Raw genomic sequence first — 24,603 nt, 5'->3', positions numbered from 1 at the left:
GTCCTGGGCGCCTTAGGGTGTGTGACATCCCCAGCCTTTACCCACTAGATGCCAGTGCAGCCCCCACCCACTGTGACAAACAGAAGGTCTCCAAACACGCCCAATGTCCCTGGAGTCCCCACGCATCTCAGGAATCACCGTTCTCCCGTCAATGTGGGTGAGCTCCCCACCGCGCAAGGTCAATGCCTGCTTTGAAACTGACGGAGCCAAAAGCTCAACCGAAAGGTCCAGCTCAGCTGCCACGGTCACCCCACCTCCCCAGGATGCATGCGGGCTAAGGAGCTCTCCTGTTAGTCCTTCAATGCTCCGTCAATCGACACATTGATGGAGTGCCCACTCTGTCTGGGAAGAGTCTCCGAAGGAAGATTCTGGTGACTTGGTCTGCAAGAGACCACAGCAGAGTCTCTTCCAGAGAGACCTCAGGGCCAAAGAACGTTTTCTATGCTGACAAATGCAGGCCAGCTTAAACATTACATGGTTAAGTGTATTTAGTAGGAATAAAATCTTTTAATTTTCCACATATATTGAGTTGCTACTATATTGCATTTTTATTTAATGTATTTCACACAGTACGTGCTTATTAGACTCTGATGGCTAAATAGAAATAATTCGTATCCTTCACTGATAGCATTTACTTGAAAGAAAGTCTTGACATCTTCAGCTCTGAAAGGGAAATCAAACAAAACTCTAGTGTCCGCCTCTCAGGTGGACTTCTCCTCTCTGGACCACCCCCCATGCTATCACCTTACACCTTTTAAAGCTGTGGAACAAGTTCGCTGCACACGTGTTACCCTCATAACCGAAGCCTCCGCCATCTGTTACCTTTCACATATTTCCACTTTCCTTATTTAGGTGTCAGTGGGCTCGGTCTGCAGCTTAATGAAAATAATTACTGGTTTTACAGCTGAAAAGAAAAGGAAAAAGCTCTCTAGCCTGTTATTTTGGTGCAGTCATCTATCTTAAGTCTCCATGGCCACTGAGAGCTGAACAAAGTTATAATAAAATCTTCTTTGATGAAATTTGACTAATCTATGGCTTGTCCATTCTCACGAAACCTTCTGGGAAACACTCAGGAACCAGTGGATGTTACTTGATGATACAAGACTAACTCTATGATACAGGCTACATTTCATCACTCTTGAGTTTGTACAACAAGCACATGATAAGAATTATTATTAACTTAACGATACATGTCAAGAGAGGACTGACATACACTGCCTATCCTTATATATATTCTTCTTCCATCAAACCTAAGTAAAACTTGAAGGTTTTGTTTATTGCTACAGTAAACTCTTATTTCAATAAAAGATCATTTAATTTGACTAAAGTAAATTCAAACTAATAGGAATTATATTTTTAGAAAAATAAAAGTTTTTTTTAAGTGTCTAATTACTTTCAAAAACAAATAGTAGCAAAACTGGCTAACATAACACAAAATAACTGAGACTTTTAGAAGTTCTAGTTTAATGACTGTAAATAAATCTACAGTTTGCACATCATCTATCTGAATTCCGACAGGATTAGAAAACACGTTCTCTTATGTGGAGAGAAAATGTGCCTGGAAATCTTTCCCATACATTTCTACTTCCCAACAGGCGAGAATTCTTTGGGGACACCCCTGGCTGTATCCTCTGACACACCTGTGGAGCCTGCCCTGGTGCTGCGATGTCCATGGTGAGGAGGGGGTCCCGTCCTACGCTGCCCTCACCTTTTCTCAATTCATCACCTTGCCTTTCTGAACCAACGCTTGCTTTGAGAGATCATGACAATAGTGCCAGGAGACCCTGCCTTCTCGGGGCACTTACCACTCAGTCCGACACCCCACCGGTCCACGATATTCCACACACAAAATACACAAAATGCATGTGCACACAAGTATATATATATATATATGCACACAGACAGGTATACACACACATAAATAAATAAATTCACACACGCACATAAACCCTTGTTGGGCCCGCGTTACCTGGTCCCTTTCTGTGCCTGTTGCCATCACTCTCTCCTGACCCTAATCCATCCCACAGAACCACTGTGCCTTAAACTTCTTAAGATGCTTTTTGGTCGTGTTGAGTGCTGTGCTCAGCTCCCCATTATCTGTGGGACGAACATGGCTCCGAACCAAGGCTCTCTCCAGTGCTGCCTGGATCCTCGTCCATGCATTATGTCCATCTACGTATCTGGCACTAAATCAAAACCACTCTGGTCATTGTTCCTTCAACACAGCCCGTGAAATCCCATCCTGCTTCTCGTCATCCTAACCATCGTTGAAAGTCCTGCTCAAATCCCATCTCCCCTGTGAGCTGCCTTCAAGCCAACTGAGCTCGAGGGGTGTTGAACACAGTTCCCTCCCTAAAGTATGTGTCCCTCACTTGGCCCTTTTCACAAGTGGATGGATATTACGGATACTCATTATCTGTGGGTCTCATACCACTGGATATGCCCTCAGAACCGGACTAGGTCTTTATTGTGGTGGGGAAAAATATTCAACAGGAAAAGATCATTCAAGTTTTTACTATATTTAGGAAAGGACAATGTGACCCTAATAATAAAATGCCTAACAATAAATCAGAGGACCCAGTAATGCTCAAGAGAGGGCCCCCGAGGTCCTCCAGTCCGTCTCAACCACTTGACCACCTGTGGTCACGCAAGGTCCCCACAGCCGACAGGGGACAGAGCTGAATCTAGCGCCCAGGTCTGTGAGTTGCCAGTACGAGGCTTGTCCTCCATTAAAGTCAAAGTTGAATATATTTTGAAGCCGTCGGATATCCTGAAGTCTTGGAATATACATTTCCCCATTCTTAAAAACCTTAGGAATAAGGCCTGGAATTAGTCTTTTTTTTTACTCATTGTACAACCCTACAGTTTTTTAAAATTGTATTTCAGTAAAGCTTTTAAGGTAGACTTCTAAAGTTCCTCTACTGATACACATTAAGGTTATTCTTTAATCCTCTAAATATCAGTTGGACCTTTAAATTTATAAATATGCACTTTGTCCTGCTAGCATTGAATTAAAATCCCATGAATTCAAACCTTGGTAAAAATCACTCACTGTACAGAAGTACTTCAGAGATGTATTAGAATTATTTCCTTGGATAGGAGACAAATCAGGTCCTTAATGTGACATGTTAATTCTTCACTTTTTCTGAAGCTGAATGCTCACTTATGTTCAGCTTTAAATATATTTACAAATTTATGTATATCTAACATACATGTTTCTAGTTATATCTAAATTTCCAGCAAAGAACAACTCTCTGTCTGAGAAAAGGTGATGCAATTATTACATATCACTGCATGATACAGGCTGTCTGGGGTTATTAAAAGAGTCAGGTATGGCCAATTTACGAGTGTCACCCCTGCACCTTGCTTTCATGGCTCACCGCTGAGTCTTATGCTCACTGAGGGCCCCCTAGGGATCTTTTTACAAATGGCTGTTTATTATTATTCCATCATATACCTCATGAGAGGAGGTTGTAACATCCACTAAGAAAATCACAAACTATTTTGACTTCTGTGACAGAATATCACTCTATACGTGATGTTTAGAATTATGTTTTAACATTGGTGTGGAAAAGGTTCATTAGAATATAAAGTCGAATGAAAAGTTGAATTAAAGTTGCATTGAAATGTAAAGTTGAATGAAAGCAAAATGTTCCTAAAACAAGTTAAATATTCTCGGCTACAAAACAAATTAAAGGGGAAAACAAGAAATGCTGCAAGTGCCTTTAGCACCTGAAATATGGAGCCGTGTGGAACCCGTACCACCGGCGCCTCGCAGGGCATCACTGGCAAAGCCAGGTCCTTACTTGCAGACGACAGATTCCCCTCGCTGAGACTGGTTTCTATCAGGGTGTTAGAGGGCTCACAGGATGCTGGAGGACCCACTCGGGAACCCCGCACAGCCAGGCACCAGCCACCGGGAGTGGTTCCCACGGGGCCTCGGCGGCCAGTGATGCAGGTGCAGCCCCAGCACAACTGTCCCGCCCCCACTCGCTGTCCAGAGCCACACCGGGGCCCCTGCTGGGCCGGAACCTGGCTGGATGTCGACTGGGCCACAAGGGTCCAGCTTTCCGGCATCCATCCCACAGAGGGCACGCTGCCTGGGGCGGGGAGCAGGTGGAAGGGGAGCCAATGGCCAAGGACACACAAGAAACGTCCAAGTCACAAAAGGGTAACTGGAGATGTCATTCCTTGTGTCTGGCCCATGGCAGGGGGAGGGGTTACTTCTCCCCATGGTCTGAGATTCCATGATGCCTAGTTACATTTCTTTACTCAAATTATTATGTTCAAAAGTAAGAAAATATATGGGGAAAGGGAAAAAAATCAACACCCCAAGATATCGGCAAAATAAAATGGGCTCGGTTGGTCGAGGGGCTGCTGTCCCCTCCTTGTCCTCAGCGTCACTGCGAGGGCTCGTGCTCACTGAGCGCTGTCGCATCCAGGCCCTGAATCGAGTGCGTTACACGCTCTACTCCGTCAAAGTCTCCCGACGGCCCTCCGAGGCGGCGCTGTAATTACCTACATTTGTAGATAAGGGAGCCCAGGCACAGTGAGGTCAGATCACCTGGCTCATCAGAGGGACACCAAGCCTGGTACTCAGAAAGGCTTGAAGCCCAGGCTCTTTTTTTTTTTTTTTGAATTTTATTTATTTATTTTTAAAGAGCAGGTTCTTATTAGTTATCCATTTTATACACACATCAATCCCAATCTCCCAATTCATCACACCACCACCCCCCCGTCACTTTCCCCCCTTGGTGTCCATACATTTGTTCTCTACGCCTGTGTCTCTATTTCTGACTTGCAAACTGGTTCATCTGTACCATTTTTCTAGGTTCCACATATATGCGTTAATATACGACATATGTTTTTCTCTTTCTGACTTATGTCTCTCTGTATGACAGTCTCTAGGTCCATCCACGTCTCTACAAATGACCCAATTTCGTTCCTTTTTATGGTTGAGTAATATTCCATTGTATATATGTACCACATCTTCTTTAATCATTCATCTGTCGATGGGCATTTAGGTTGCTTCCATGGCCTGGCTATTGTAAATAGTGCTTCAATGAACATTGTGGTACATGTGTCTTTCTGAATTATGGTTTTCTCTGGGTATATGCCCAGGAGTGGGATTGCTGGGTCATATGGTAATTCTATTTTTAGTTTTTTAAGGAACCTCCATACTGTTCTCCATAGTGGCTGTATCAATTTACATTCCCACCAACAGTGCAAGAGGGTTCCCTTTTCTCCACACCCTCTCCAGCATTTGTTGTTTGTAGATTTTCTGATGATGCCCATTCTAATTGGTGTGAGGTGATACCTCATTGTAGTTTTGACTTGCATTTCTCTAATAATTAGTGATGTTGAGCAGCTTTTCATGTGTTTCTTGGCCATCTGTATGTCTTCTTTGAAGAAATGTCTATTTAGGTCTTCTGCCCATTTTTGGATTGGGTTTATTTTTTTTAATGTTGAGCCGCATGAGCTGTTTATATATTTTGGAGATTAATCCTTTGTCCGTTGATTGGTTTGCAAATATTTTCTCCCTTTCTGAGGATTGTCTTTTCGTCTTGTTTGTAGTTTCCTTTGCTTTGCAAAAGCTTTGAAGTTTCATTAGGTCCCATTTGTTTATTTTTGTTTTTATTTCCATTACTCTAGGAGGTGGATCAAAAAAGATCTTGCTGTGGTTTATGTCAAAGAGTGTTCTTCCTATGTTTTCCTCTAAGAGTTTTATAGTGTCTGCTCTTACATTTAGGTCTCTAATCCATTTTGAGTTGATTTTTGTGTATGGTGTTAGGGAGTGTTCTAATTTCATTCTTTTACATGTAGCTGTCCAGTTTTCCCAGCACCACTTATTGAAGAGACTGCCTTTTCTCCATTGTATATCCTTGCCTCCTTTGTCATAGATTAGTTGACCATAGGTGCATGGGTTTATCTCTGGAAGCCCACGCTCTTAACTGTTACCCGACAGTATTGTGACTTCACACGGTGAGGTCTCAAGTCTGTAGCTGGATGGTCACCTCGGGGTGGTACAAAACCTATTTCCCCACCTGAGAGAGGCCTCGTGCTTTTTGGTTTGTTGCAAGACACGATAATACAACATCATAGATGAAAATGACATAGACCCACATTTCCCAAAATTTCTATATGCAAATTTGCAACAATAATTTTGCATTGATGTAAACTCTGTACTTAAAAGTGAATTTAACTTTGATGTATTTAACAGACAAATCGCATTAAGACATTAAATCTGTAAGTCATTGTTAAAAAATAGTTTACTTATTTTAAGCAAAGAAAACTTTCCAGTCTTTGATATATGTTCTCAGAAACATAAAAATAAAATTCCTTTCCTCAGCTGTCCTTTTCCATTTCACACATATTGATCTTTCCATATGTTTTAAATGACGATGAAATTAATAGGACCTGTATTTAATAAATCCAAATCCTTTCATGTCCAAATATTTTGGGGGATACTGAGGTGAAAAAGCTGCTTAAGTATGAGGACAAACTAAGCAGAACCGGGAACAGCTTTGGAAGAGAAGCTGAAGGCAGTGGGGAGCTGGGCGGGCCACTGGGGAAGGTGTTTGCCGGCTGGGGTGGGAGGGGAGTCTGGTAAGGAGGATTCGGAGGTGGGGCAGGACCGAGGCCAAAGCCCAGGGGAGAGAAGAAGGAGAAGGAATACGACCAGGGCCTGTTTGTTTGCACGATGTGAGTCGGGTGAGCTTATCTGTTCGGTGTGAGTCAATGGGCAAGGCAGACCGTGTGGAATAAGCCGGGCTGCCTGTGAATTCTCACAGCCCTTTTTATGTGTGGCACTGGGCAGACGTCCTCAATATCTTTTGAGCCTTAGCTATTTATACAGCGGGTTGTGATATTTATCTAACTGAACTGCAGAGAAGAATTGATGGGACAACATCATGAGTTCCCAGCACAGAGTCTGACACTGCGGTGCTGGGGAAATTAAGACCCTCCGCGCACCCCCCTGCCCAGTCCCCCACCAGACACAAAGCAGCAGGACGGAATGAAGCCAGCTGGAAGACCCCTTCACAGGCAGGCTGGGCAGTCCTCCACGTCATCCTGAATCTTATTCATAATTTATAGTTATTTCCGAAAGTCTTTATGATCCTAATTATTTTCTAAATCAGTAACAGAATCAAATTTTAAAAAGTTCATAGTCAAGGAAAAATAAAGTTATTTCAAAGCATTTTCTCAATCATACTAATAAACTGTAAACTTCCACTGTACACGTACTGTGGGAAATACTACTCGGTAAGGCCCCTGTTTTATCTGTGACATTGTTGAGTGACTGGAATAGCTAAAACTGGTCCAAGCAACACTGAGAACAGTTGGTTTGGAATATGCTACATTTTGAATTCTGGCTGTTTGCTATACATATTATTACTTTCTAAAATATAGAAATAACTGTATTTGTTTAAGTAATTAATTTGCTATTATATTAGATGAAATTGTGATTTTATATGATTGTAACACAGAACACAATCATACCTGTTTTACAATTTTTTTTTTTTTAACGAGAAGAAATCTTCAATTACTATAAGCACTCTTACGTTTGGAAAAAAGATATTTCACATTTTAGATCTTACTTCTAATTCAACACTTTATTAGTCACTACTGGCATGATTTTGCTACTCTCAGATCTAGGAAAGCATCTGTAAAGCGGCCAGGCCACAGCACCGAGCTCCCACAGCGCTTGGTCTCCCACCAGTTCTAAGGCTCAGTGTGGTCCATGAACCAGGCAGCCGAGAGTCCTGCAGACAAGGGTGCCACCCAGAGGCCAAAGGAGGAAATTCACCTTGGATTTTGTTGGAAGGTAAAACTCTAAATATTAAAAATCTAAAAATGATTTGCTATTACTTATTAAAAAATCAGGAACATTTTTACAAGGTTCTCTCTGCAGGAACGAAGGCTTTTAGTGCCAGGCTACGTAGAAGTGTAGCTCTTTGAAAACTCTCACAAGATGGAAACAGCCCTGAGATGGTCCGAGTCGCAGGTGCACAGCATGTCAACTAAAACATTGAATTTATTCTCTAGAGCAAATGTTTGCTTTTCTTATCATTAATATAACATGTGTTTCCAGAAGTCATATAAGTTCTGGAGCAACCACCATGACCTGTTTAGACATGTGGACCAAAAGTTAAACTAATTATTGGAGACATTTCTTACTTAAATGAGAAAAGTTTCTTTCATTAGAAAGCCTTCTGCGTAATTTTCTTCTGGCAAAGGAATAAAGTTTATTTAGAGTAATTCTGTTTGGCAGACAGTCAGGGCTTCTAAAACGTATACCAATAATTGTTAAGGTTAAAGCAGAACAGTCAATTCTATGAAACACATAACAACTCAAGCTTCTAATGGTTGAAACAGTAGGCTGATTATAAAATAGAGATTTATGATATCCCCGTTTTCTCTTAGAAGTCTGGATGTTGGGATTACTCCTAGCAATGGGCCATCATTTAAGATTGACATATTTTACAATGAACTACAAAAGATCAAACTTAACCAAAAATAAGGTATACATTAAATGTGAAAATTATTTTAAGTATAAAATTTGAAAACTCCTTTTTCTACACTGTAAAATCCCATTTTTTAAAAAAAATTTTGTTTAGGTCTTTTTAATTTGTTACAATATTGCTTCTGTTTTTTCTAAGTTTTGGTTTTTTGGCCGTGAGGCATGTGGGATCTTAGCTCCCCGACCAGGGATCAAACCCGCACCCCCTGCATTGGAAGGCGAAGTCTTAACCACTGGACTGCCAGGGATGTCCCAAAATCCCATTTTTGAAATAATGTTTTGGGTACTCAAATGTTACACAGATTTCATCTCATTTTATTGTTTCATTTTCACTACAACACAATTTAAAATAGAAAGAGGATTCTAAACACACCTATTTATGTGAGTTTCTGGAAAGCTCATTCTAGAAATACTAAGTGTTTACAGCTGACTTCAATTTTTTTTAATTTAATTTAATTTATTTTTTTATACAGCAGGTTCTTATTAGTTATCTATTTTATATATATTAGTGTATAATGTCAATCCCAATCTCCCAATTCTGACTTCAAATTTGTTTTTATTAAATAAGAAGATTCTACAGTTGATTATCATTTCCAAGTAGATGTTTTTCCTGCAAATCTTAGCAAAATACTGCTTTAAAGTACAGCGTTGTTAACTAAACCTTCCTCTCTTGGTTCTGTCACTGAGGGATCTCATTATTATCTGTGAGTTAATTCTCTTCCCTATTTCTACCCCTTAATCTTCCACATGCCCTGAGTTGCATCATTCTGTAAAACATGCTTCCGTCCACAATGATGGCTGCAAAATATCTGAGCAAGGAGTAAAAACAGGTCTACTTATGCGTCTCTATTTCTACATTTGTTTAGGAAATAAAAGAGCCTGTGCGTCTAAGTCCAGTCTCTGCTCTGCAGATGTCCACTGCACACTGCTGGAACTGGAGCGAATATGACAGAGACAACACAGTAGGACAGTATGGCTATTACTTCAGAAGAAAACCTCAGTGACTGAAGCTCGAAGTGTTTATCAGGGAATATTTTACAAGTTTTAAACAGGGCCCAAGGTAAGGCTGGCAAATCCAGAGAATGACCTCTTACATGTATCAAAAGGTCCGTGTGTCTGCATCATATATTCAAAGCATCAAATAAAGACAGAGAGGATGGCTACTTGGTAGTTCACGAATGATTCAAGTTCACTGGTAAGTATCTACAATTTAAAGGGTAAATTCTGAAACACTCCTCAAATCTCTAATCAGTCAAGAAGACTTAGCGATAAAATTAAATGCCTTCAAACCTCTTAAACCTTTCCCTTTCCTTCTTCCCATCTCCAATGCTACCATCTTCATTCTCGCCATTTAAAAAAAAATCTATATTTGTTTAATCACTTCCTAATTAACCTCCAGGCCCAACCTCCTACTCTATCCCACCACTGTCACATCTCTAAATCCATCCTCCAAATAGTGTCCAGAATAACCTCAGGCTTCACAAACCAACCTCTTCACTTGCCTGCTTGATATTCAGACAGCAAGTCACAAGTCAGTGTTCCTGCTCGTCCAGGTCCTCTGCCCACCACCAGGGGACTTCCAGAGGGAGGAAGGCCAAGGGCTACAGGCTGATTGCTAGTGGCTCCTTTGGCCCTTCTGTTTCAACTTAACTACCAATCACATTTATTTGAGAGACATTAGCTCTTCATCAAGAGATGTCAGGATCCCTAATTTATAGGTGATGTTGTTCACAAAAACATCCTAACTCCTAAAACAGTAGCTTTCAAACATTTTTAAATGACCAAAATCATTTTCTTCATACAATAGCTAATGCAGAACCCCAACAAAAAGTGGGTGAGATAAGTATTTTTGAGGCTGACAACAGGCAGACGTTAAATCATACAGAACTGGACAGGCCAAGGGGTAAAATTCAAATTTGGCTGGTGAAATGCAGGGTCAGTGGGGAGAAGCAGCTCGGGTGAGACAAGTCAGACTCACATTTCTGAAAGGCTACTGGTATTGCTGGGTGTAGAAGACGCGGAACTACTGAGGATTTCAACATTTTGGAGGTACTTTCATAAACCCCAATTTCACCTGCAAAGAGTGACATGCACTTTCCGAACAACAGGCCACCGCGATGGCGGAGTCCCAGATACCTGGTCCTCGCTGGTTAGTCCCAGGTGCATGATGAGGTAAAAATGCACCAGGAAGTCCGAGTTGGGCAGCACATCCTGGCGTCGGGTCATCATGGCGCAGATCAGCTTGTAGGCTTGGAGCTTGCCTTCCTTATAGGCATCGGGCAGTGTTGTCGCCTGCCAAGGAGACGTTTAGAGATTTAATCAACTCCAGATGCAGATGCATTTTGTCCTTTCACTTACTTTTCAGTTTTCCATAAAGTTGTTTATGGAGACGTGGGATGCGCTGGCTGGAGTGAGACCCAGCCTGTCTTCAAAACATGCAGTCTTGGGCAATTACATTTTTTAAACTCAATTTCAGGAAGGAAGAGGAAATTACAATAAAGGAATAAACACATATTCACTTGCCTTAAATAGCCATGATGCAAACATTCTGAGGGGTGGGATCAAGGCGGGAGGAGACGGAGAAGACTGGTTATCCAGGCTTATTGCTAGGTTATCCCGTATCTAATTCACAGAGAGGAGACTTTTAGGGAAGGCAACACACAGTTTATCCCAATGATACTTCAGAAACGTGCTCCATGGTCAAACAGCTGCTCCCAATTAAATTTCTGTAAGTTGAGTGAAAAGCTACAACATTTACAAGTGTTTCTTTTATCATGAGGTCTACTATCTTTTTGAACTGTGTGGTGGTTTTAGATCTAATACAAAACTAAGGCATTGCTCTTCCTTCAATCTTAATGCCTGGAGAGGCCTTCCTGAACTCCAAATGATAAGGAATGGTTTCACAGGTTATACTGTATAAACACAAACTGTGTTTTTGGAAAAAAAAAAAAAAAGTACTAACATGGGGAAAATGTATGTTGTGAACAAAAACAAAAACCAGAATGAAAATTGTATGGACTCTAAGACAGTACTTTTATAAAAATATGTTTATCCACAGAAATAAGATTATATATTAATATTGGTTTTCTCTGTGGATAGTGAGAGAGATTGTCTTCTTCGCATTTTTCTACATTCTTCAAATTTTGTACAATAAAACCAGTATCACTTTATAAGGAGAGTAACTAAAACTAGTGTATAATATCCCATTCTTTAATATCCTATAGTAACAGTCTACTTGCACATTAAACGAAATAACTCTTAGGCATTTATAAAATGACCAAACTATAAGTATTATTATTTATTCTTGGATCATCAAACGTACTTTGTCTAAACATCTAAACTTCTGTTCAGAAGTTACGCGCAACACAGTTTTTATGTCAAGTGATAAAGCGATGTTCCCGTATTAGAATAAAAGGTGACGGCAGGACTTACCTTCGCTAGCTTGTACCAGAGTTCATAGAGATAGCCAAACACTCTGGCATGGATCTTGGGTGACTGGATATTATTCATGTCTCCGAGGATTCCCAAGATTCTTCGCCATAACACGGCAGCCGAGTCTGGGTGCCAACCCGTGAGGGTCCCCCCAGCGATTATGCTACAGTCATCAGCAAGGCATTCGCTGCTATCTGTGGGGAAAGATGTGTGTTAACCCTGTAAATGCAATTTTGATTTCATTGTTACAGCCTTTTTTTCTGTAATGCAAATTACCTGTGCTTGAAAATTTACATGTTCAGAGTAAAATAAGATGAAGTGTGAAATGGCTGACAACTTGGAAGGACAGAAAAGTGGGCTCCATGAGGAAAGGTTAGATGATTCTGCTCCTTCCAACTAAAAGGGTAACAGCCCAGAGATGACAAAACAGTTCCTGGAGACCCTGTGAAGGGCTTTATTAAGCAGCAGGGGGGTGGGGAGGAGAAATTGAGCAGGATGGGTAGGGAACAGGGCCATGAAAGGTGGCCGGGGAGGCCTCATGGCTGGAGTGACATTTTTGGTGGCTGTTACTATTCACTCAGGTTTATGGGGAGGGGGGGTATAATTTGCTTATAATAAATTTTACCCTTCTTGGATTCAAGGACTTGTAGGAAAGGTATACGATGGTGTAACTGTCACCACACACTGCCACCATAATTGATATGAAATAGCCCCTTCACTCCACAAGTGCCCCTTCACAGTCAGTCCCCTCCCCGAAGCTCTGCTCCAGACAACCACTGTCGTTTTTTGTCCCTACAGTGTCCCTACATTCTGCCGTTTCCAGAATGTCCGATAAATGGAATCCTATAGTAAGTAGCTTTTCCGTCTGGTTTCTTTCACTTAGCATAATGCGTTTATTTGAGAGATTCATCCATGAGGTTGTGTATCCACAGGTATCATAGTTTATCCATTGACCTGATGAAGGACATTGGATAGTTTCCTGGTTTTGGTGATTATAAATAAAGCTACAATTGCATACAGGCTTTTGTGTGAACACGTTTACATTTCTTGTTTGTTAAGACCAGAATCACAAACGGTACACGTTGTTTCTATGCTTGCTTCTTGCTTTTAGTGGACCACGTCTTCCTGTGGCTGCCTGAGGAAGGTGCATGTCCTCATGTCTGAAAGTCTTGGTTCCCTGACTTGTAATTCATAGTTTGGCTGGGTACAGAATTCTGTGTTGGAAAAGTGCTCACTTTCCTGTAGTTTCCTTTGTAATTTTAGAGTCAGCAGCGTTCCGACACGTGAAATTTTTTTGTGTGAAAAATTATTAACTCTGGAGAGTTTCAACCTGTCTGAAACAGGTTGAAAAAGAGAGTTTCTCTTTTATTTGAAGCTTCAGTAAAGCTAGGAATTGTCCTCTTTATTTTAAATAACTCTATTAGAATTAACCTATTGTATTATTTTTTAATTTTATATTGTTTTTATAGCTCTGTTACCTTTTTCGCTCCCAATATTTTTTCCTTGATCAATCTTGCCTATTTGTCTATTTTATTAATGTTTTTAAAGAGTGGTCTTTGTTTTCCCTATTGCTTTCTAGTATATGTTATGTACTTAGCTTTATTAGTTCCTTTTTTATCAACTTCTGTATATTATTCTGCCATTCTTTTCCTAATTTTTTGAATAAGACATTGAATAAATTAGTGTTTTTTGCTTCTAGTGTACACACCTAAGGCCACATATTTTCCTCCATATCAGTACTCAGCTACATTTCGCTGTAGTCAATTTGAAATATTTTCCAGTTCACAATTTGATTTCTTTTTGGACTTAATTTATTTGAAATGCAGTTTTAGTTTCTTAATGTCATTTTCTTCTCTTTTCTTTTTGTTCTTCTGAATTTATTTCATCATATTCACGGAATGTAATACAGTTTCAAATCATGGACGTTTGTTGAGGCTTGCTTAATGATCTAACTGGTCAATTTCTGTAAATGTTCCATGTGCTTTAAAAAAAAAATCACAGGTATTTTTAAATTAAGTTCAAAAAATTTTATACATATAGATCTACATTCAATCAAGATTAATTGTATTGTGTAAATCTTCTCTAATATTTTTTCTGCTTAACTCATCTATTAATGAGAGCTGATATTAAAATTTCCTACTATGATTATGGTTTTATCAGTAGTTCCTAGTAATTCTGTCAAATTTTGCTTCATATATATATCTGGAGGCTATGAAGTTCATATAAATTCAGAATTATTGCTGTCACTAATAAATGACTTCTGCTTTAAAGTTTATGTGACTGACATACACAGAGCTACACCTCTGGTCTGCCTTTCTTCCTGTGTATCAATGTGTTCATTTATTTACTTAGGATCTCCCTGTACATTATGTATTAGGGGTATCTCTGGTAAACATCATATGGCTGGATTTTATGTCTTCAACCTAACCCAAGAGTTTCTGAATTGAACTGCAAGTTTAAATTGTTTATTTTTATTGTAGTTGCTGATCTATTTGATTTTTATCTCTCACGTCTTACTTTTGGCTTTCCGTTTAAGTCACCTCTGCTTTGCTTCTCTTTGGAATCTTCGGAGGGAGTTTAAAGAGCTGTGTCCCACCCAGACACGGTAGCAACCATTAACCACCGCTGAGCATCACCTTGGGTGCATATATTGTTGGGCTTTTTCAGGCCTAACCATAGAAATGGGAGCACAGTCTAGGGATGCGAGGAGCTCAAGTGGAGGGATGACCAGGGCCGGCAAGGAGCGGGCGGAGTGGGTGTGAGGAGGGGCCAGGGCAAATCCAGGGCAGGCTCCATATGCTTCCCGCACTGTGCCCGAGACAGCTGCTGACAGCTTATTATCAATACATTCGTTATGGAAAGATGCCAAGACCCTGAAACAGAGGATTTGATAAGGATGGTACATGGATGGTGTCATGGAAAGATCTTCCCAAATCCAGGAGCACTGTTCCTTCTTAGAGCAAAACACATCTGTGTTTCCCACATCCGTATCATACAATCAACTGAGGTGACACAGATAATCCAAGCCGGAATCCCACACGGTGTGCCTGCAGAGACAGCAAAAGCCTAATTACGGGCCTTCTGGGCTCTCAGACTGACTTTTACAAAACCTCAGAAGACAGGCTCGTCCTCCTCACGTTTACTCTGTAAAATGCGTGCAGTATCAAGCATCTGTCAGTCCGAGAAGGTCTGCTGAAGCTTCAATGAACCTTACAAACCAACCTAAGCTCCCAAGTGAACAAGCAGCATAATGCAGCATTTATTTTTCTCAAGAAGAATGCCATGAGTCTTTAATTCCTTGAGCGTTAAAAAAAGTAAGGGAACTCAGTGAATTAGAACTTTGCTCCATCCCCAACCATCACCTGCAAAATGCAGCCATCTGAGGTGGAGATTAGCCTCCAACCTTCTAGTCAGGCTGGGACTTCCCTTGAGTGACAGCTCCAAGTAAACAGAGGTCAGGTGTCTTATCACCTACACCTCCCTGCTACCTGCCAGCAAACACATTCTCAGTTATGGAAGGAGCCCCCCCTCCAAAAAAAGAATCTGTTTCAATACTGCTTTGCTCTCAGAAAAATGTATTCCTCAGTGATAAAATTCTAGGTAACATCCCCCATCACATTATCAAAATACAGGGAGTCTTTTTGAGGTATTTGAAACGATTGCATGCTCAATATTACTGTGAAAAAAAATTTTTAATGAGTTGAAATGTTTTTAACCCAAAATTATTCCACTCATGGCATAAGTAACAGAACAGATGCTGACATTTTGCATGTAGATGGTTCCTCAGTGAAGCAGCACTTAATTAAAAATCGGGATTTGAGAGATTTCTGAAAATTTCATGTTCACCTTAAAAACACCAAACACTTAGTTCATTTTCTTTTTCATGAGCAAGCTAGTATGCTAGCCTAGCATCTTTTTGTTCCATTATTACTAAATGCTATAGAGACATTAACATTTTTTTGTTGTTGTTAAAGTAGGAAGTCTTGCAAACAAATAAAAGTTATATCATCTTTCTCCCAACACATACAGGACTTTAATACAGGAGCAATCTAACGTTCAGAACTTTGCAAATATGCAAAGGATTTTAGCCATGAGATAAGTCTTGGTAATGAGTAAAACAGGCACTTAGGACCCAAGGGTGACTTCACACAGCAGCAGTCTCGTGTAGGTTTGGCGGAGGGTTGATGAAACATAGCTGGTGCTTTGGAAATGATTTTCTCTTTTGAGTTGAAAACTTAACCAAAGGCACAAACCCAAAGGCTCAACAGAAACACCTTAATTCTGGGACCAGAAAAATTAGGCCTAGACTTTGAGGATTAAAAGCGGAGAAGACGCAGGTTGGCGCTCTGCTGACCGTCACTGCGGCCTGACCCTCTTCTCCTTCATCTGCTTCCCAGGCACACGCAACATTCATGTTAAAGATTACAAAGGTGAGCAAGCAACCCCACGGTACTTCTCATCGTTATTTTTCTTTAGAATGTTTTATGTTTTCAAAATAGATCAAAGCCTGGTGGAAATGCCAAAAATGTCTGCAACGGTAGAGGATGTTGACAGACCATTCCTGTGAATGGTTTTGGTGGCAGGTAACAGTGATAATTAAAAGCAAAAGTTATAATTAAAAGCAGAAATGGTCAAAGGATTTCGATAACAACATCTAGAGGCAGGGCTGTGATAAATATACTAAACAAGAGAGACTTGGAAATGCAATCGTACATATTTTTTATTGTCAAAAAAAGGTTAAAATTTCGTTGCTGTTTTTAGCTAAATCAAACAACAGCCTGCAGCTTAAAGCTTATTCATTCACTGATTCAAGTATTTACTGACTATTCCTCTCCTGCTATGTACTGTCCTGGGAGCCAAGAATCAGCTGTGAACATGACCAGTGACCAACGACCAACGACAGTCTCGCCCCTGAAGCTTACCTTGCAGCCAGGGGGGACACTACTGACCCTTCTCCAACTAAAGCAAAATGTTGAAAACCACTTCTTGCTGAACTTTATCTTAAAACGTATCACCGATTTGACAGGCACCTGGAAAGGAAGGAGCACCAAAGCTGGCCCTTACCCTTCAGGGTTCTAACCCTGAGTTCTTTAAGTTTCTCTGACAATGAAAAGAAAGTTTTCCTTATGCTAAAGTTGAATTAATGACTGACACGTTTCTTATGATTAGCTTTTTTTTTTTTTTTCCATCTCATTTAAGAAAGCCTTCCCTACCCCAAGGTCTTAGACATATTTTTAGAGGATATTTTCTTCCAAAAGCTTTTAAGTTTTCCTTTTCACATTTAAGTATTTTATCCATAGGGACTTGGCTGTGGGCAAGGTGGGAGGTAGGGAATCTGTCCCATTTTCTGCCCTGTGGCTAAATATTGTCCCGCAGGCCTTTGTGGGGCAGTCCATTCTTCCTTTGTCAGATCTGGAATGCTGTCTCTTTCGTGTATCAGGACTCCATGCCTGTGTGGATCCAGTATGTATTTTATACTCCATTCCCTTAGTCTATTTGTCTGTCCCTGTGATTAAAACTCCTTTTAAATAAATCACATAGCACTTATTGCATTATTTGTCCTTATCAGGATAAATGGCTTATTTTTGGTAAGCTCGTAAGTCAGTCATGGCTATGACTTACTCATCTTTTTATTTCTTATAGCATCAAATTCAGTATTTCTAGACTATAAGCTTATTTGCTAAATAAGAGATGAGGTCAACAGCAATACTGATTCTTACCTATAGAGTCAAAAATACTCTCCCCTAGAAAATCATAAGCTCAACAGAACAAAACTTATGCATGAGTCAACTCTTAATTTCTTATTTTCGGTATTCTTGATGCTCTGGCCTCTGGGGCCTCCTTGACCAGGAAGGGACTGCCCGCCCCAGGGTTAGCTAATTCCTCGAGATAGCAAACAACTCCCCAGGGAGTGTGTCTTCCACATGCAAACCCCACAATCCCAAACCCAGGCCTCCCACCTACCTCCTCTGTCCAGCTCTTGCCATCAAGGGGATGTCCCTGTGCCCTCATCACCATGGGGGGTACGGCACCAGGCAACCAGGGCCAGTGTCTGTGCTCTAGGGTCTGCTGAAATTATCCCAACTAGCCGCTCCTGAGTCTGCGTAGCCTGCCTTGTTTGCCTTCCCTTTCCCGTGTAAACGACAGTAAAGGCCTAAAGGCCGTTGCCCACGTTTTCCCCTCTCTTCCTGCCCCCAACCCTGGTGCCTCCCCAGGTGCCCCCCTGCATGGCATACCGTGCCCCTATTTCTATAAACTTCTTCCTTCATGACAATCACCTCCATGTCTCCACGTCTTGCCGTACAAATCCCAGACACACCGTGAAACAATGCACCATAAATTTAGCTGCTATTCTCAGAAAACATGAAATGATTTAACTAAGAAAGCAAATATAAAACTGAACTGTTAGCTTGCCAATGATAAAGGAATTTAAGATTTTAGAAGCAGTTTATTATTCTAAGCATTTGATAACTGGTAGGATTATTCAACGAGAAACAGAGACACACTCAAATTGTTGGATCACTCTCTTTGCGTGTCCTGGAGATCAGGGTAACATGAGTTTTATTTTGTCCATTTATGAAGAAATCGTTCTCCTAAGAACAGAAAGTTAAATTCAGAACTGCGATAATCCGTAAACCTTATCATATTACGGTTTGTCCTTTTCACAGATGACAAGATGAACTATTGAACTGAGTGTACTGATTCTCGATATTAGAATTTCAAAGAAGAACTAAGTATTTGGAGGGAGTTAATCACAACAGAGAGTGCATCATATAAAATTACCTCACACGAGTTTATTAAATTGAGCGGTCCCATGCACACTCTGAGATGGGATCAGAACTAATCTTTCCAGAGGACAGACAAAAGACGTAATCACCCAATTTTCTTTCCTTTCAATAAAACTAATTAAAACTAGTCCTTGTTTAAGTAAATTCAACTTACTGAAAATTCAGTATTGCCTTCGATAGTACCACGATGATGATTTCCGTTGGACAATCTGTATATTGGACCCAAAGAAGTCATTTATTCCATAAATGTATTAATAATTCTCAAATAGTTCAGAGGGGTTTGCAGCTGTAATTTTAACAGCAGTGTAGAAGAAAGGAGTAGGCACAGCGCTGCATTTGGAGTCAGAACACTTTGGAAGCCAGTTCCAACTCTGGCACTTACTTCCCAGCAAGACAACACGATTTCTCTGGGTCTCAGCTTCTCCATCCCTAGAACAGAATTTGTATGACTTGGCCTGCTAACCATAAAAATCAAAGAGGATGCCTCAAAGTTCCTTGTAAACTGTTAAATCTCTTATAAGTTTATGGTATTATTATTCAAAATCATTATACATGTCTATGTATCACTATACATATGAAGAATTTTAAATCATTTCCAAAAGAACCACACATTTGAGAAGCACAAATTATCAATACTATCCAATAATTTATAAAAGTCAGCACATGGCTTTGCCAATCATTCTCCCACTGATTTTGCAAGGCTTCTACCATTGGCAGGTGTGAATACTTAGACCAAAAATGTCCACTATCTCTTAAGGGTGGCATATACAGCATTATAAGGCAATGCATTACTCACTTACAGTTAACTGGTTTGTTTTTCTTTGCTTGTTTTTCTAGTCTTAATTAAGATACACATTAAATACACATTAAGATCATTCTCCTTGGTCTTATCTACCGCATAGATAAAAGATTTTATCCAACACTAAGTTTTATCCAAAACTAAATTTTATGAAGTTTTTACGTTACTCCGTTAGGAATTTCCAAAAACATCAGGGACTGGTTAAATTTTATATTGTAATTAGTGAAAACCAGTTTGCTTGGTTAAAAAAAAAAAACACAAAACACTAAGTTAAAAGTTTTGCCTTTACTTCTAATTTTAAAATGATTTTTAGCATTTTAATACCACTTTTTACTCAACACGTGCTTTGTGGTTTGCTGTTGTTGTTCTCATCAAGGACGTCTATGGACGCAGGAATGCAGGGGGCCAGGACGGACGTGGCCATCGGCATCGTCCTCCGCTGAGCTCCTCAGAACACTAGTCTCTCTCGACACTTAGCAAAACAAAGCAAAACAAAAACCCAACTTCTCTTGGTGTCCCCATCCTCGCCTGTCACAAGGTAAGGGAAGTGAGCCTTTAGAGGTTCACTTTCCTAGGGTCACACGATGTGTGTGCGTGCGTGTGAATAGCTAAAACTGCAGAGTGCTTCCACACACACTGCTCTGTGCGCTTGACTCAGACGCTCACTCATTGATTCCTGCAACAACCCATAATACGGACTATTACTATCCCCACTCTACAGAAAAGAAACTGAAGGACAGAGAGATTCACTGGCTCAAGGCCACCCTGCAATTCCTTGGCAGAGCCTGGATGCAGACCCAGAAAGTTCGGCTCTGTAATCTATTCATGAATCTTAGAAATACAGATACTCAAGGCAAAAAAGTTGCAAAAAATACAGAATATGATAACATTTTTCAAAAGCTTAAAACCCGAATTAAATGATGTAGTGTTTAAGGAGACAGATATTGTGGTAAAACTATAAAGAAGTTACGGGCATGATTTTAAGAAGAATTGGGGACAGGGTCACAGGATGACGGGAGGGGAAGGACTTGAGAAGGGCCTGCTGGGGCCTCACTGGTGGGGCAGCTGTTCTACTTCTTACACGGGGTGCAGGTTTCCTGGTGCTCATTTGATTACTACAGCCCATAACTTACACATGCCTCACAACTTATCTTGTATATATCAAACATTCTACAGTAAAGTTAAAGAAAATAGTAATCAATAAGCTATCCAAATTCTTTAACTTATCCTGGATTTAGGACACATGTCAGTTGGAGAAATCACTCTTCTCTGTTTCCAGAGTAAAGCACATTTGGTCACGGATGGCAAAGCCTTGGCATGAATATCAGAGACCTCCTCCTATGGTGGGCAGTGGGTGTCGGCATGGCAGGCCTCCTCCCTTTTCGGCCACTGTTTCAGCACCCTCTCCACACGGGACTCTGCGAATTCACGACTGATTATGAACAGGGGGTTGGGGCTGGCGCACCCATGTGGGAGGAGGGAGCCCCCATCATCATTGTGCTGAGGGACCCCTAGAGTTCTTGCAACTGGCAAACCTTGGGATCTCCCAACCGGTGTTAGCACCGGCGCCTCTTTTCGAAGACGCAGTTGGTTACCTGTGAGGTTGGAAGCATCCGTGGGACTGAGTTGCAACCAGTGGCGGGCATCGGAGTCAGTCACAGCATCCGTGGACGTGCTCAGTTCCGGGTCTTCCTCGCAGATCTGCCACGGGCTCAGGGACAGCTCTGCCTCGGTGCTGCAGCCCAGAGCAGGGTCACTGCTGACACTGTCACCTGGCACAATGGGAGACACAGTCTGAGACAGCCAAGAGCTGGGAACCAGCACGTCCACAATCCCAGCACACAGGGGACTAAGCAGCTGCCCCAGCAGGAATCGTTCTCAGGACAGGGGCTCAAAAGGTGCCCGCGTGGGGCTCCTGGTCAATGAAACAGAGGTTCCAGGCGTGGGGCACGAGCAGTCCTTATGGGCCGTGCCACCTACAGCCCAAGCAGCACCCTATTCAGGGGTCTTAACCGAGTTCCCCCAGGTACAGAGAAGATCACCTTGAGTGCTTACGCTTTCTACCCTGACTTATTCAACTACAAAACGGGGGTGGGTGGAGGAGGAGGAGGGGAATTGATTCCACCACAGAAGCGAGTTTCTTCTGGCAGATTGAAGAGCCCGAGGATGCCTTCTACCTCGTGCCCGATGTCTAGACTTGAACCTGGGGTGACTCATCCAGGATCACCGGGGGATGAGGTGACCCACACAAAAGGTTTTCTTCAACAGGGACTCTCCCCTTTAAACACTAAAAAATTCTAATTTGTCATGATACAAGGACGCTTTCAAAGGCTGTGAAGCCTCACAGGGCTGTTCAGTCTAAGGCAGAACAGACCCTGCCAGCCTGTCCCCCGAAGCCCCTGTCTGCCCCACAAGGACTCGGGGTGCCTGCCCTCTCTGCCTGCAGCTCTGCCGGCTGCGTTTCGATCTGCCGCTGACGGTCCCCCAGCCCTGCTGCTTCTAATCTGCTGTCCGCTCTTCACCTGCAGAGAACTGACAGCTGTCCCACTCACCAACCTGCGAGGTCCCTAACTTTGACTGCCCCAGGACTCTAGAAGGTGGAGACTGAGAGGCCCTGCTCCGCCCTCCACCAGGATCCGCCAAGAAGGAGGGGGCCTGGCAGTGGACCTCAGGGAAGCGGAGTATCAGGGACTGCATTTCACTGTACGTGATGGTACGTCTCAGCGTCCCAGTCAGATTTTATTTTTTAAATACTTATGCCATTGACTTCAAGGTACTTCTGAAGCGTTTGCTCCTAACCTGGGGAAACTTTCTGGGGAAGGCCATTTTTCCTTCTGGGTCTGTCTGCTCACCCAGACATCAACCTTGGTTGTGCTTCTCACCTGGAGAAAGGCCCAGGGCTGGAAAGACAGGCCTCGAAGGTACAGGTCACTGACTGGAACTGTTCACCTGTACGTGCACACTAACCACCCATCTATCCCGGGATCCCAGGAATAAAGATGTCCCACTTCACAACCACGTGTCTTCAGATGATAAGATATCATTCGAGTTAGAAAGTCAAAAGGGAACAAAATGCAGCCTCGCCGAAGCTGGATGAACACAGACCACATCTGCTGGCACTTACTCTTCTGTCTCCCCCTGTATCTTCCTTGCGTCTGCTGCAAATCATCTTTCAAATCCAATTCAGGGGGGCTGCTGCTTCTTCGTACTAAGATCTTCAGACAGAAAGAAATATTGCATTTGGTACAGGGAAGTTTTCATTTTTATAAGACCGGTAAGTTTCTAGTCCACATTTCTAAAGAAAAAGAAACAAACAATAATAACGGGCAACAAAAAAACTGAATGACGTTTTGCTTTGGAAGGATACGGGCTCACAAATTACTAAAACTGAATTATAAATTACACAAGATCTGAAATTTAAGGCTTCTACTTTGTCAGTTGACATCCAATTAAAATGGTCTACTGAGGAGGGGTGCCAAGTTATATGGAAATCGTTTATTTTGAAATTCTACTTGTACCTCTGCTCCGGCACACATGGATAACGGATACAATCCTCCAGGAAGCCTAAGTCCCCGTGGATGGCCAGGGTGCTGGCAGGGAAGGCAGAAACTCCGCCCAGACTCCCAAAGGTCATTCAGTGCTTCCCTTGTTACGTGTGCAGCAGGCTTTCCTGAGCACCGCTCAGCACTGGACCGTGGGTTAAAAACAGGGGACTAGAACACTGTGAGGCAATCCGCATGCTCTAAAATTTACATAACTGGCTTGGAAAGACAAAACATACACAAATTACACAAAGTGGTTACAGTGTAGAGTAGCAAAATATGCGAGTCAACTCTCTCTAAAAGGTTTGCAGAATAAAGCATTACCTTGATCCGCTCACAGTGACAGTAGCTGTTCAAGAAGCAACAGACATGAGGTGGTAGAGAGAAGGCAGGAGGGGACTCAGGGCAGGAAGCACTGAGGAATCAGCAAGTTCTATGTGCAGGAAAAGAAGCCGATTATAGGAGGCCATACAGGGCAGTCAGGTGAAAATGGTAGGAAGAAAATGCGACCACCTTCTACAAGAGGCAGCTGCCGGTGGGCCGCCAACATCAGGCTTAGGAATTTCAACCCAGTATTGACAAAATGAGCAACCGTCTGTTCCAGACAATAGCTTATTGTGATTAGAAACATAACCAGAAAGGTTAGTCGAGTAGCTATCTGCAGGACAGAGTTAAGAAGTTGCTATGGAACTGTTACAGTGATTCAGGAGTGAGCAGATAAGGCTTTTGATGGTAGAAAAGGAGAAGAAAAGATAAATTTTAAAATGCTGCAGAATGACAGTCAAGAGCTTATATGAGAGCTTATATAAGAGTTGTACATGGGAGTGGAAGTTTAATCACAAAAGGATATGAATCTAGGGGACCATGAGAATGATGGTGACGAAAGAAAGAAGGAAAGAAGGGAGAGAGGGAGGGAGGGAGGGAGAAAGGAAAGGAAGGGAGGAAGGAAGGGAAGAAGGAAAGGAGGGAGGACGGACGGATGGACAGACAATGGATAGAGGAACTTGAGAAAGTTTCTGATATTTTAATTTTCATCTTTGGGCTGAATATCTAAAGAGAATGAGCTATAAGTGTGCAACAAAAATCCACGACTGGTGAGATGGAGGATACAGCCAAAAATGAAGATATATATTTAAGGCCCTCCAGTTCAGAGTATACAAAAAACATGGGATTCAATGAGCCAACTAAAGGAATGAATATTAAACAAGCAAACACATGAAAAGGGGGGACTAAGATGTATAATTAAAGGACAGAATAATTATTAAGCTAAAACACAGAAGTAGGTCATAAATATTTAGAAGATTAACCGTATATGAAAAAAATATTACTCAGCCTTAAGGAAGGATGATATATGTCTAATATGACAATGGAAATATACCCAGGATACTTCCTTAATTGAAAAGCAGAATGTGGGTTCTTCTGCTTCTGATTCTCTGAGAGATGAAATATCCTCCAACTACAGAACTAGAACCTACATAAAAATTTGGGGCTCACAGGAAGTAAAATAAACCTCCAAGTGAT

The 24,603-nt window shown here is 41.6% G+C and overlaps 1 protein-coding gene across 3 annotated transcripts in view; it reads right to left on the bottom strand.

Annotated features, from left to right (window-relative positions):
* Positions 1–24,603, bottom strand: part of RALGAPA2 (Ral GTPase activating protein catalytic subunit alpha 2) — a 281,669-nt gene that overhangs the window by 142,950 nt on the left and 114,116 nt on the right. For all 3 annotated transcript variants that reach the window (XM_059898891.1, XM_059898892.1, XM_059898893.1), the window contains exons 19-23: positions 22,665–22,755; positions 21,136–21,312; positions 11,954–12,147; positions 11,045–11,143; positions 10,658–10,813 (exon numbers count right to left, since the gene is read on the bottom strand). In XM_059898891.1, coding sequence (XP_059754874.1) covers positions 10,658–10,813; positions 11,045–11,143; positions 11,954–12,147; positions 21,136–21,312; positions 22,665–22,755 — 717 coding nt within the window. The remainder of the gene's footprint in view (positions 1–10,657; positions 10,814–11,044; positions 11,144–11,953; positions 12,148–21,135; positions 21,313–22,664; positions 22,756–24,603) is intronic.

Source organism: Balaenoptera ricei, chromosome 15 (assembly GCF_028023285.1).
Source record: "Balaenoptera ricei isolate mBalRic1 chromosome 15, mBalRic1.hap2, whole genome shotgun sequence".
Taxonomy (NCBI): Eukaryota; Metazoa; Chordata; class Mammalia; order Artiodactyla; family Balaenopteridae; genus Balaenoptera; species Balaenoptera ricei.
Note: the sequence above shows the minus strand (reverse complement) of the source record. Positions and strands in the feature narration are given on the sequence as shown.